Source organism: Gymnoscopelus microlampas (genome assembly GCF_963454915.1).
Source record: "Gymnoscopelus microlampas genome assembly, chromosome: 3".
NCBI lineage: Eukaryota > Metazoa > Chordata > Actinopteri > Myctophiformes > Myctophidae > Gymnoscopelus > Gymnoscopelus microlampas.
Genome location: NC_139940.1, coordinates 51,723,417 through 51,735,684, shown reverse-complemented (window position 1 = coordinate 51,735,684; position 12,268 = coordinate 51,723,417). Strand labels below are relative to the sequence as shown.

General features: G+C 44.3%; 1 protein-coding gene across 1 annotated transcript in view; it reads left to right on the top strand.

Annotated features, from left to right (window-relative positions):
• The window catches only part of kcnn3 (potassium intermediate/small conductance calcium-activated channel, subfamily N, member 3), a gene marked incomplete at both ends in the record, with an annotated part of 166,744 nt that extends 154,790 nt beyond the window's left edge, over nt 1-11,954 (top strand). Inside the window, 2 exons of the mRNA XM_084052385.1 lie at nt 8,446-8,704; nt 11,779-11,954. Coding sequence (XP_083908511.1) covers nt 8,446-8,704; nt 11,779-11,954 — 435 coding nt within the window. The remainder of the gene's footprint in view (nt 1-8,445; nt 8,705-11,778) is intronic.
• Between the last annotated feature and the right edge of the window lie 314 nt (nt 11,955-12,268).

The following is a 12,268-nucleotide window of genomic DNA, read 5'->3' as shown; positions in this document are numbered from 1 at the left end:
CTGGGACCAGACGAATCTGCGAGTGCAAAAAAAAAATTGCAATCTGTCTGGCAATGCGAGGCTAACGTCACATAGCGACGCTATGTGACGTTAGCCTAAATCAGAACTGTAATCCTTGCAAATGTACTATTTTGTCGGAAGTGTCTCATGCCTGTAGACCCATATAAAAGGAATAGTCAAAAACTAGTTGTTGTTATTGAGGAGGTGGAGAGCATGCTTCCTGCCAGCCGCACTGATCCATCCAACAGCTGGCTGAATGCTCTGTTGACACAATGCAGGCTGGGCTGGCAAAACCTGTTCCGGGGACCAGATTTCACAAACAAGAGGAGAAACTTGGAAGTCACTGGCACACATGCAGATTAAAGAGATTAACTGAATGGATCCGGGTGCAGATGAACGAGTCAGAGCAGCTTTTTCCATGCAGAGAATGACGTGAGAGACACAAAAGGGGGCAAGGCTAAAGGGGTATTTCACTTTTAAAACACTCACCGTCATTTGAACGTTTTTTAACACATTTAGTGCCAGAGGTTTTTTTAAAACAGGGTAGATCCAGTGCCAGCGCTTCTTACCCCGCACGCTGATCTGTTTAGAGCTGTAGACGCCACGACGAGGATGTAAACAAAGGGTGCATGCGCGATGGTCGAGGGTCCCGACTAATGCCTGGAACAATAACATTTCTAACACGATCCGCCATTGCAGAGCCATCATCGATGGAAAATGGCTCGTTTTCACCACTGTAAAAAGATATGGAGATAGGGACCTTTTTCTCCAGATCCTATCATTGGAGAGGACGGGAGGTACGTTATTTGGACTGGATTCACATCCGTCCAATCCATTTTACAGTGTCCGCAGATCATTCCTAAGTTGCGTTAGAGCGCCCCATGTGAAAAAAAAAAAAAAAAAAAAAAATCAACACACGTAGATCTACGGTTATGGCACTCGACGGATGTATTTGCAAAACCGTTGTACACAGTGTTACCTCACCGCTTAAGTGTTGTTCAATGCTTCAGCGGTGAATTCAAGCCCGTGTCCATTTAGAGAGAGATGGTTCAATCCCTCATGGAGTGCTGAAAAAAGCACTAACGCTGCGTAGAGGTGCAGAAATCACAGTTTCCTTCATTAGTGTCTTAGACTAAAACTATGATGAAAAATGTCCGTCGACTACTACTAACTAAGACGAGTCATTTTATGCTTGTCTCTGCACGTGGGTGTCACGCATCGAAAATAGCTGATCTACAAGCTTGGTGATCGGCTATTTCCGGCACACAGGTAATCAGGCTTTACGACGCCATTACGGCCCGGCAAAATAAAATGTTTTTGACTAATTCAACTGTAGATTTAGTCGACTGAAATCTTATGACGTTTAGTCAACTAAAACTAGACTAAAAGTAAAACATTTCAGTTGACTAAAATAAAATACAAATTTGCTATCAAAATTAACACGGCTGAGGATGCAAGGAGGAAACCATGTGAGGAGAGAGGCAACAAAGAAATGTTGTTTTAGAGAAAGTGCCACGCCAGCTACTATGAAGCGCCATGCAGCGTCCCTTCCTGACTCCTGATACATAAAATAAAGCTGCTCATTGATGGCAATGAAAGAACAGTCTTTAGTCATGTCACAGGAGTCATTAACATCATGCTGTCTTCCTGGAAGGATGCACACTTTCCTCGCTCATATAACTACTCAATGATGCCTCCTAATCCTTTGCAGTGTTGCCAGATCTTGCAAGAGAAACAAGCGGCCAGGTCTATGAAAAGAAGCAACTATTAGGCCGCACTCACAGGGCGTCGCCCAGCAAAATGGGTTCATATAGCATGTTGCTGTTTTACCACTTTAAAACATGTACATCGGCGATTTGAAAATCGCCAATCTATAAGCTCACAACACGTCGCATCGTGTAGATCTGCTATTTTTGCAAAAATAATTTTCTTGTTTTTAATGTGGAATGTTTTTCAGACATTTTAACACATCGGGTGCCAAACACGGTCTGAACCGTGTGTTTACATAGTGGCGGTTCCGAAGCTTCGGTGCCGAACACGGTCTGAACCGTGATTTCAGTCTTTTTGTTTTTTTCGTTTTTCTCCGCGCGGGCGGGGCTAGAGCAGCTCTGGGAGCACCCATTGTAATCCTGCGAAGGAAGTGCCAGATCGCTCACCGGAAACACTTTTTTCCCCCCCATCCGGTTCCTGTCTATTTCCTACTTTGAAACGCCTATATCTCCGAATCTGTTTCCTGTGGGGAAAAACGGTCATGCGCGATGCGCGATTCCCCCCCCGTTGTAACTCGGCAGGGTAATGTTACCCTGCCCACGGTAAGTTGTTATGAAAAAAACGCTGGCACCCGATGTGTTAAATACACAAACCTTATATGGAGTCCCTGGCACAAAATATTTTCAGATGCGGGTCCGTGGACAAAAACAGAACTTATGTATGGGAAATGTACTTCCATATAATGACTAAAATATATTCTTACGATAAAAGTGTGAAATGTCGTACTTCTGTAGTTCACGAATCTCGACAACCGTTCGACCGAACAACTTCAAATTCGGCACGTGCGTCGCAGATGACCCGAACAGAGCCTTCATTAGTATCATTGGTAACACCTGTGAAGGAGGTAAGGAAGAGGCCCAATTTCTTTCCAATATGGCTGCTGTGCATATAGAGCCTATTGGACGGAGTATGTGACCTCACAAGATACCATAGACAGCTGGTTGCCAGGTCAATTATATAGGTCACTGCTTCTCAACTGAGGACCACTCTCAGAATCCAACTGAACTCTGAGGATTTAGCAGTGTAGGACGGGGGTCCCAGAGATGAATAATTGTATGAAATGGGGGCCTGTGGCCTAATTGTGCATACTGTACATACACCAAAGGGGGGGTCCTTGAAAATGAAAAAAAAAGTTGAGATTGACTGACCTAGCTGACTGTCACAGATGTCACAGGTGTGTGTGTGTGTGTGTGTGTGTGTGTGTGTGTGTGTGTGTGTGTGTGTGTGTGTGTGTGTGTGTGTGTGTGTGTGTGTGTGTGTGTGTGTGTGTGTGTGTGTCCGTGCGCGCGTGCGTGCGTGCGTGCGTGATGAAAGCAGAGAACACTACCTCGGCTTTCCACTGTTTCCAGGCTGACCTGCCTGTTGCCGTGGTTTTGTGTCTCCTAGCAACCAGGACGAGTGTTAAAGGCAGGGGGACGAGAGAGAGAGAGAGTTGCTGTTTCGCTTCCTGTGTGGGTGTTTGAGTGAGAATATGAGAATCTCTGTGTGTGTGTGTGTGTGTGTGTGTGTGTGTGTGTGTGTGTGTGTGTGTGTGTGTGTGTGTGTGTGTGTGTGTGTGTGTGTGTGTGGGCGTGTGGCGTGTGGCGTGTGTGTGTGTGTGTGTGTGTGTGTGTGTGTGTGTGTGTGTGTGTGTGTACATGCAAGCAAGTGTGACTATCTGAAAGGGAGTGGTGTAGAAAGGGCTGGAGGGAGAAAGAGAGAGAGAGTTAATGTCTGTAGAGTCTCGTCTTTGTTCCAAATATGTTTTCAATATTTCCATCTCAATTGGCCACTTGTGAGTTCACCATGGTTACAGAGGCCAATCAAAATGAAGGAGGGACTCTCTCTATCTCTCTCTCCGTTCCCCTCCTCTCACACACACTCTCTCTCCCCCTCTCTATCTCCTCCTCCCTCTCTTCCTCCCCCCCCCTCTCTCTCTCTGTTCTGTTCTGTCTTTCCTCTAAATGTGGTAACACCCACGCAAGAGGGTTTCCTTCACTACTATCCCTCCGGCTTTCTATGTCTCCCTCCCTCTCCCTCCCCCTCTCCCTCTCTCCCTCTCTCTCTCTCTCTCTCTCTTCTCTCTCTCTCTCTCTCTCTCTCTCTCTCTCTCTCTCTCCCTCTCCCTCCCCCTCTCCCTCTCTCTCTCTCTCTCTCTCTCTCTCTCTCTCTCTCTCCCTCTCTCTCTCTGTGTCAGCTCATTAATCACACAAATGACCCAGCAGCCCATAATAGACGGTAAATACAGCCTCATGTAATAAAACATTTATAATTCTATAACAACGGCCAGCCGTTGCTCTCCGCCATTAGCACATAACGGATGTTTGTTATAGGGTACCGTTGACTTGGACATTAATCAGTTTATCACCAGTCATAACGGGTTATTACATCTATCTTTCATCCGATCGCTGTCGCGTTGCTACGGCGGTCGGTTGGCTCATAATTCGTCGCGTCAGGCAGAAAGTCTGATATCTCCATATTTCAACTTTTCATGTTTTTCCGTAGATTAATACTCTACTACTTCATCATACAAGTGTGTCGCACAAAACCAGTGAAAATAGCAGATTTATCACTATTTAGCACTATTTTAAAATGAAAATGAAACAGAAAAAGTCATGGTTTTGGACATACAAGGTTTCCCCCCCGACAGCAATATAGTTACGTCAGAGGTGCTTTAAGTGATTTTAAAGTGTTAAACAGCTCTATATTGTGACAGTAATCATCGCTATAGAGAGTGTTTGTTCAGTAACAGGGGGTCTCCCTCGTCTCTCCAGCTCCTTTAGTAAACAGAACATGCATTCCTCCAATCAGGGGGAGAATATAGAGAGCGCTGTTGCAGCAATGGAGCACAGCATGTAGTCAACAAAGGAGGTTGGAAAGAGGATCAAAGCTGGTGATTACAACACGAGAGCAAAGCAAGGAGTGTGTGTGCGGGCGGGTCTGACATTTGGAGTCTCAATGGTTACTGACACAGATGAAAACAAAGTGGAAGAGGAGAACATGGAACATCATTTCAAAACACAGATGTTCACAGATTTGCACACATTTTCACACATCTTCAAAAATAGCTAAAGACGGGGTGCCGTGATTTTCAGTGATTTTCCCCCCCCTAAAACATAATCATCAGGTATTATGGTTATACTAGGAGGAAGATTTTTTTCAAAAAAGTGTACAGAAATGGTTAAAATTATGTTTTTATGTGGGCACGCCTCCAGTTCATTAAGTATACCTGGTTCTCACCTTAGCACCTCCTCCGCCACCTTAGCACCACCCACCTGTCCTAGTCCCTCCTCCTCCTCATGCCCACACCTGTTGTGTTATGATAATGAGGGGGAGGGTATATTTTTACTATGTCACTAAAGCGCTGTTTTTCTATTGGCCCGTTTGACCCTCAAGGTTTCAGCCTCCAGGTAGAAACTCAAAATAGTCAGAGAAGACATAAAAACACCACCAGGGGGCTTAATGAAGTTCTATCAACCTCATAGACACATGACAAACAGAAAAAGTGCAAAACCATGGCACCACCTCTTTAATAAAACAATGAAAATCATGGTGAACCAGGGATTATAATTTTGGCCTCAAGGACAATTCTGCCTCCAACAAAATGTTTGCTTAAGCAAAACTCTGATCATTATGTTTGTGGAAAGCTAATTTGTTTTACCACAACCACAACCTGACTTCAGGACACGTGAGGTTTAACCTTCATGTATAATCTACTTTAAAACCACAAAGGAGCGCGGAGAGAAAACTTTAGTTACTAGTTACTTTGTAGATTTGTATTATTATTACAAAACATACATTAACCACTTCAGCCCTGTATACATTTTGGCCATTTGAAAATAGCCGATCTACAAGCTCTTTGAAAACCTGTGAAATGGGACATTCTGCATAATGAGTGCTTTAAAATGTTTGTACTTTAAGTCCATTTTGATGCCAATATTTGTTGTATTTTTACTTGAATTCCGGACTTTTACTTGTAACAGAATTGATCTTGTTTGATGAGGAATATTGGCAAGCAGTGAACCCAGCCCACTGTGTCACTGTCCGTGGTGCTGAAATGGACGTCTCTCACTCTCTCTCATTGTTTCTGTTTGTATACAGTAGGTTCTATGCACACAGCCATATTGGAAAGAAATTGGGCCTCTTCCTTCCTTCCTTCCTTCACCTCCAGGTGTTACTAATGATATTAATGAAGGCTCTGTTCCATTTAGTGTAGCACAGTCTGTGGTTCTCAAACATTTTAATTTCAAGGACCCCCATAACTCTGAGAGTTATGAGTGTACAAATGTACACACCCTAAGGGGCCATCTGGAACCCCCTCAAAGAACCATGAGGGTACCTGGACCACACTTTGAGACCCACTGGTGTAACAATATCAGCACCCTGACTCTGTTTGACCAGAATGGAACAGAGCCTTCATTAGTATCGTTGGGGATACTGAAGGAAGGAAGAGGCCTAATTATTTTTCCAATATGGCTGCTGCGCATATTTGGGACCCAATTAAAAAATATTCTGGGAGCAAGACGGTACTTAAACTTTGAAAACAATATTTATAGGTGCTCAACGAGTGGTAAAATAAATAGTGGTGAAATAAAAAAAAGTATCAACGGTGCTCCTGGTTCATAAAACGAGAGGAAAACAGTTTATCCAGGCATTCAATGGTAAAAAGGGAGGAAACAGCCGTCATTAAAACAAGGCCGACGGCAACATGTTTCTACCTTTAAAGGAGTAGTTCACCCCAAAAAATACTTATTCATTGTCTCCGCCAGGCCAAAGGCATGGCGAGAATGTATGTTTTACCCTCCCTCCGTCCGTCCGTCCGTCCGTCCGTCCGTCATTCTGTCTGTGTACAGCTAATCTCCGGCACCGTTGGCTTGCTCGCAGTGAAACTGTGCACACACACTCCCTGGATGCCACAGAATTGTTTTGAACAAAATGCCTCAAATCATGAATGCAGTGTCCAATTGCCGTGCAAGGCCTAAGAAGAAATGGCTACCTTTTCACGTTGGCCTATTATAGCGCCACCAGGAGGCCACAATAACCTACCTGACCTGGCGGAGACCTGTGCTCCGAGGAGCACTTTTTCTAGTTATCTATCAAATACTGACCAGCCACCCGGTCATCAAATTATTGGCTCAGGAATGCGACGAAAACAAAAAAATAATCTCAACAAATTCAAGGCTTCATGGGGTATGTAATTGATAGAAAATAAGTTAGGCTGGCGTTCACCACCGTGGAGGGTGGAGGTTATAGACTGCAGAACCACGGTTTCTATTTAATCCATAGATGTGTTTAAAAGGTGTGCAGGCATTGATTTATGGTCACAAGCTGTGTGTGTCAAACTGAGTCCAGCCTGGATGAGCTGAGGTTCCAACCCTGGTGTGTGTGTGAGTGTGTGCGTGTGTGTGTGTGTGTGCGTGTGCGTGTGCGTGTGCGCGTGCGTGTGTGTTTTCTTTGTGATACAGATAAATATCTTTTCCATAGATCCAGGCTGCCTTGTTAAGTGGTCAGATGGGTGGGCCTTGAACACTTTAAAGTGGGCCCTGATCCAGAAAACGTTGAGAACCACTGATTTAATCAACCAAATCAGCATGGGAAAGAGCTGGGCTGAGCGGCGCGACGCAGCGCGTTTTCGAGCTTGTAGATCTGCTACTTTGGATGTTTTTTAATTTGAATCCTGAAAAGTAACAGTTTTGGACTTGGGTTGAATAAATTACCCATTGTTGACGCCCATTAACAGGCCCTGATTGTGTGAAATCTTTGAAAGCTGTTTTCTAGTGCTTTGACAATGCTGGTTAGACAACATTCAAATGACCATAGCTTGTTCAAATATTTTCCAATTTCAATAAGCTACACATCAAAAATGGAATAATGGCCGTGCCCTCCTTGCGGCACAAAGCATTGTACCCAGTCACATAATATGAGGTCTCCACCCCAAAGAGACGATATCGTTTGACTCTGTGTGCCTGGATTTGTAGTTCTGATCTCTTCCTCCAATAGCAATGATGATGATGATGATGATGATGAGTCAGTATTTCTTTCCCTTCTTTCTCGTGTGTGTATTGATGTGTATGTGCGTGCGTGCTTGTGTGTGGTCTGCTTTGTGTTTGTGTATATGTGTGTTTCTTTGTGGATATATATATATATCCACAATATATCTGGATATATATATCCAGATGCCAGTGGTGTAAAGTAACTAAGTACATTTACTCAAGTACTGTACTTAAGTACAATATTGAGGTATTTTTTACTTTACCAGAGTATTTCCAATTGTCTATACTTTTACTTTTACTCCACTATATCTCAGAGGCAAATATTATACTTTTACTCCATTACAATTATTTGAAAACTTTAGTCACTAGATACTTTGCAGATATAAATATATTATTATGTATTATAAAACATACAATAACCACTTTTGCCCTATTTTATACGTAGGCTATTTGAAAATAGCCGATCTACAAGCTCACAATCGCGACGCGTTGTGAGCTTGTAGATCTGCTATTTTCAAACATTTTAGTACTTTTACTTTGGGTACTTTAAGTATATTTTGATACCAATAACTTTCGTACTTTTACTCAAGTACATTTTAAACGGACTTTCACTCGTAACAGAGCGCACTTCTACATCGCAGTATTGATACTTTTACTTGAGTAAAACATTTGAGTACTTTTTCCCACCACCGTCTGTATCCAGATGCAGAGTGTGATGTACGAGCTCATGTCGGAGCTGAACGACCGCAGTGAGGACCTGGAGAGACAGATGTTGTCCCTGGAGCACCGCGTGGAGCAGCTGACGGCCGGCTTCACGGCGCTGCCGCACCACCTGTCCGCCACGCTCAGCGCCCAGCACGCCGCGCTGGTGCACCTGCTCCGCGAGAGGGACACCCGCGCACCCACCGCCACCGCCGCCGCCACCGCGCTGGTTCCCCTGTCCACAGCCAGCGATGGAAGAAGTACTTGCATTTTTCTTTTTTACTTAAAGAGGTGGTGCCATGGTTTTGCACTTTTTCTGTTTAGTCATGAGGTTGATAGAACTTCATTAAGCCCCCTGGTGGTGTTTTTATGGTGTTTTATGTCTTCTCTGACTATTTTGAGTTTCTACCTGGAGGCTGAAACCTTGAGGGTCAAACGTGCCAATAGAAAAACAGCACTTTAATGACACAGTAAAATTATACCCTCCCCCTTCATTGTCATAACACAACAGGTGTGGGCATGAGGAGGAGGAGGGACTAGGACAGGTGGGTGGTGCTAAGGTGGTGGAGGAGGTGCTAAGGTGAGAACCAGGTATACTTAATGAACTGGAGGCGTGTCCACATAAAAGCATAATTTTAACAATTTCTGTACACTTTTTTGAAACAAATTTTCCTCCTAGTATAACCATAATACCTGATGATTATGTTTTAGGGGGGGATAACTGAAAATCACGGCACCCCGTCTTTAAAGACCCGGTAAACAGGAAGTAGTATGAGTATGCCTATACACGAATCCACGGAGCGCTGCCCTGTAGGGGGCGCCGCCATTGTTGCGGTGTCAGTCAGCTGCTGCTACGGTTCTGTCCGTCTGTTGACGTTAGCAGAGCAGCCATAAAAAATAGCCTACTGGCACCTGACGTCGGTGGTTCGTCCCGATTTTCTGTACATCTTTGTAAAGTTAGTGTTGGTAAAAGTTAATGAAAAGCAGGTAAAAGAGTAACGTGAGCAGTCAGTGACTGCCGCTGACTGACTCCGCAGCAGCAGCTGATTTAGTCTGACACTGCAGCAATGGTTGCCTACAGGGCAGCGCTCCGTGCATTCGTGTATAAGCCAGGGGTCTTCAACGTTTTCAGGTCAAGGACCTCCTAGCTGAGAGAGAGATGAAGCATGGACCCCCTCTATATTGTATGAAATTGTGTTTCAGGTTAAACTTTTACTTGGTCTGCTCTTTTTTCCCTCTACACCTATACCTATACTTTGTCGAAAATAGCAGATCTGCAAGCTCACAACGCCGGCAGATCTGCTATTTTTTGGCTTAAGTTCTCCTCAGAATAGGGATGCAAGGGTTCAAGTGATTAATGTAAAAAAATATTTGGCGCCCCCCTGTAGTAACTCTGTAGTAACTCTGAGGACCCCCTAGGGGTCACGGACCTCCTGTTGAAGACCCCTGCTATAAGCAGTATTATGTATACAATTTGTCTCAGAACACAGAATGATAGGTTATAAACCACCCAGCCAAATTAGAATGAGCGGCCCTCACATCTAGGCCCGATCATATCACAGTCCTTATTTGGCAGTGGTAGCTGCATTGGAAAGTCCTTATGGTTATGACTGATCATGGTAATCGACTAATCGAATAAAAAGAAGGAAAGCTGCTGTGTGATGTAGTAGGAAATGTAGTTTTTATATTAACCGTACAATATGTAAGTACATTGAAGGCGGGGAAAGAGGTCTCTATTATAGCCAGAGCTCTGATCAACAGTCTGTGGCAGGTTTCGGGGCAAAGGGCAAAGGCTTTTCAGGGAAAGTGAAGAGAAGTGTGAAGAGGTCATGTCTGTAGCGGTTGAAATGGCTGCTAGTGTGAATTCAACGTTAGTTTTAGACCTTACGAAGCTGTTGAGACGGTGTCAAAGTCCAGCCGGATAACGACACTCTTTGTATGACTGCGTCGCCTCGTCGACCACGACCAACCTTCGAGCTTACAACGCGAACGCGATGCGAGTGATTACGCCTAAACGCAGCTCTCCGGTGTCTCACGGATTGTTGTCTCCGAACTTTCAACACAGTTAATTGTATACAGTCATAATTCAGGATGGGATACAGGATAAATGCATGCAGGGTTTAATCCATATTTAATCTATCTCTTTCATATTGTACAGGACTTAATAAGGTATGGCACTGACGACCCCCAACAAAATAAACAGTGAAAACTTTTACAGTCGATAAAACAACGTGCTCATTCTCACACAACTCAAACACAAACTGTAGCAAATAACAATAACATATATTTATATAATACTTTTTTTTTAGTATAGCCAGAGCTCTGATCAACAGTCTGTGGCAGGTTTCGGGGCAAATGGAGTGATCGTGTGTTGAGCAACCCCGGACATATTTTGGATGTAATTTCAATTAAAGTTGTAGGATAGGATTAAAAAATATCGTAAATATATCGAAACCAGCTAACTCCATGTTTCAACGTTTTTATTTTTTATTTTTTAAATCAGTGCCATTTAACACCCTCTACGTCTGTGTGTGGGTTTTACAGATATTGAACGAAACTAAAAGCTTCTGACTAAACCTCCTAACTCCACTGGATTCTCAAACTGTTGGTCAAACCACCTCACTCCAACTTGTGGAGTTAGGTGGTTTGTCCCCCATTGATTAGAATGACGAAGTCGGACGAAAAAAAAACCCTATACAGTAGGCCTATCTATCTCCACATGAATGGTCGAAAACCTCCTAATTCCGCTTGAGCTGTATTTGGGTAAAGTGATGATAATAAGGACATATTCAAGTATCTGACAATGTATAAAGTCACCATACTGACTTTGACGACGCAGTATTGTGTTTCTAAAAAGTTAATATTTTGGCTATAGCTGGTTTCTGCCCGACAGCAGAGATATGTTAAAGGATGACCTCACCAATTTTCAACCTTCCAATCTTCATATAATTGTTTTTCTTATTCAATTTTTATTAACACAAGAACAATGGCTTCCATTATAGCGTGCTAACTTTCCAGGAATAGAAAGCCTGCCATTTCTATTAGCCTTCACTGAATTGCCACCATTGAATTGCCACAGAGGTGTGAAATGACGGCATTTCCCACCTGGAATGGCATTTCCCACCTGGAAAATGCCACTTTCCACAGCCCAATGGCAGGCTCTTTGAAACTGTCAGATGTCTCATCTGTAAAGTTATGAGCTGTTCCACTGAGATTATATAACGCATTATGACCAGCACTTATCATACTTCATAAACCTTGTTATCAAGTTGTGATGCATTCTCACACTCAAGGGTGCATGTACTTAGTTACTTTTCCACCACTTTGTCCACAGCTCCGCTGCTGGGGCCTCTACCCCAGGGGTCCGTGCCGTTCCCTATGCCCCCCACCGTCCAGGGAGGACCCCCCACCACACAGGGACCCCCCCAGGCGCTGGCCCTGGAGTCCCCTCACGGCCTCAGCCCCGAGGCGGCCAGCCCACAGGACACACACAGTCCCCACAGCTGCTGAAGACCAGGGAGGAAGACGACTGGCATGGCGAGGGGGCGAAGGACACGAACGAAAGAGGATTAGCCCGTCCTATCGGAGAGAGAGAGAGAGAGTAGAGAGAGAGAGAGAGAGAGAGAGAGAGAGAGAGTAGAGAGAGAGAGAGAGAGAGAGAGACGGGAAGGTCACAGGCGTGGGCAGAGCTCTGAGCTCTAACTAAGAAACCAAATGAGGCGCCAGCGCTAAAGGCGCATTTAAACAGAAGAACCCAGGGGAGGAGGATAAGAAAGAGAGAGAGAGAGAGAGAGAGAGAGAGAGAGGAGGTAGAGATAGGGGAA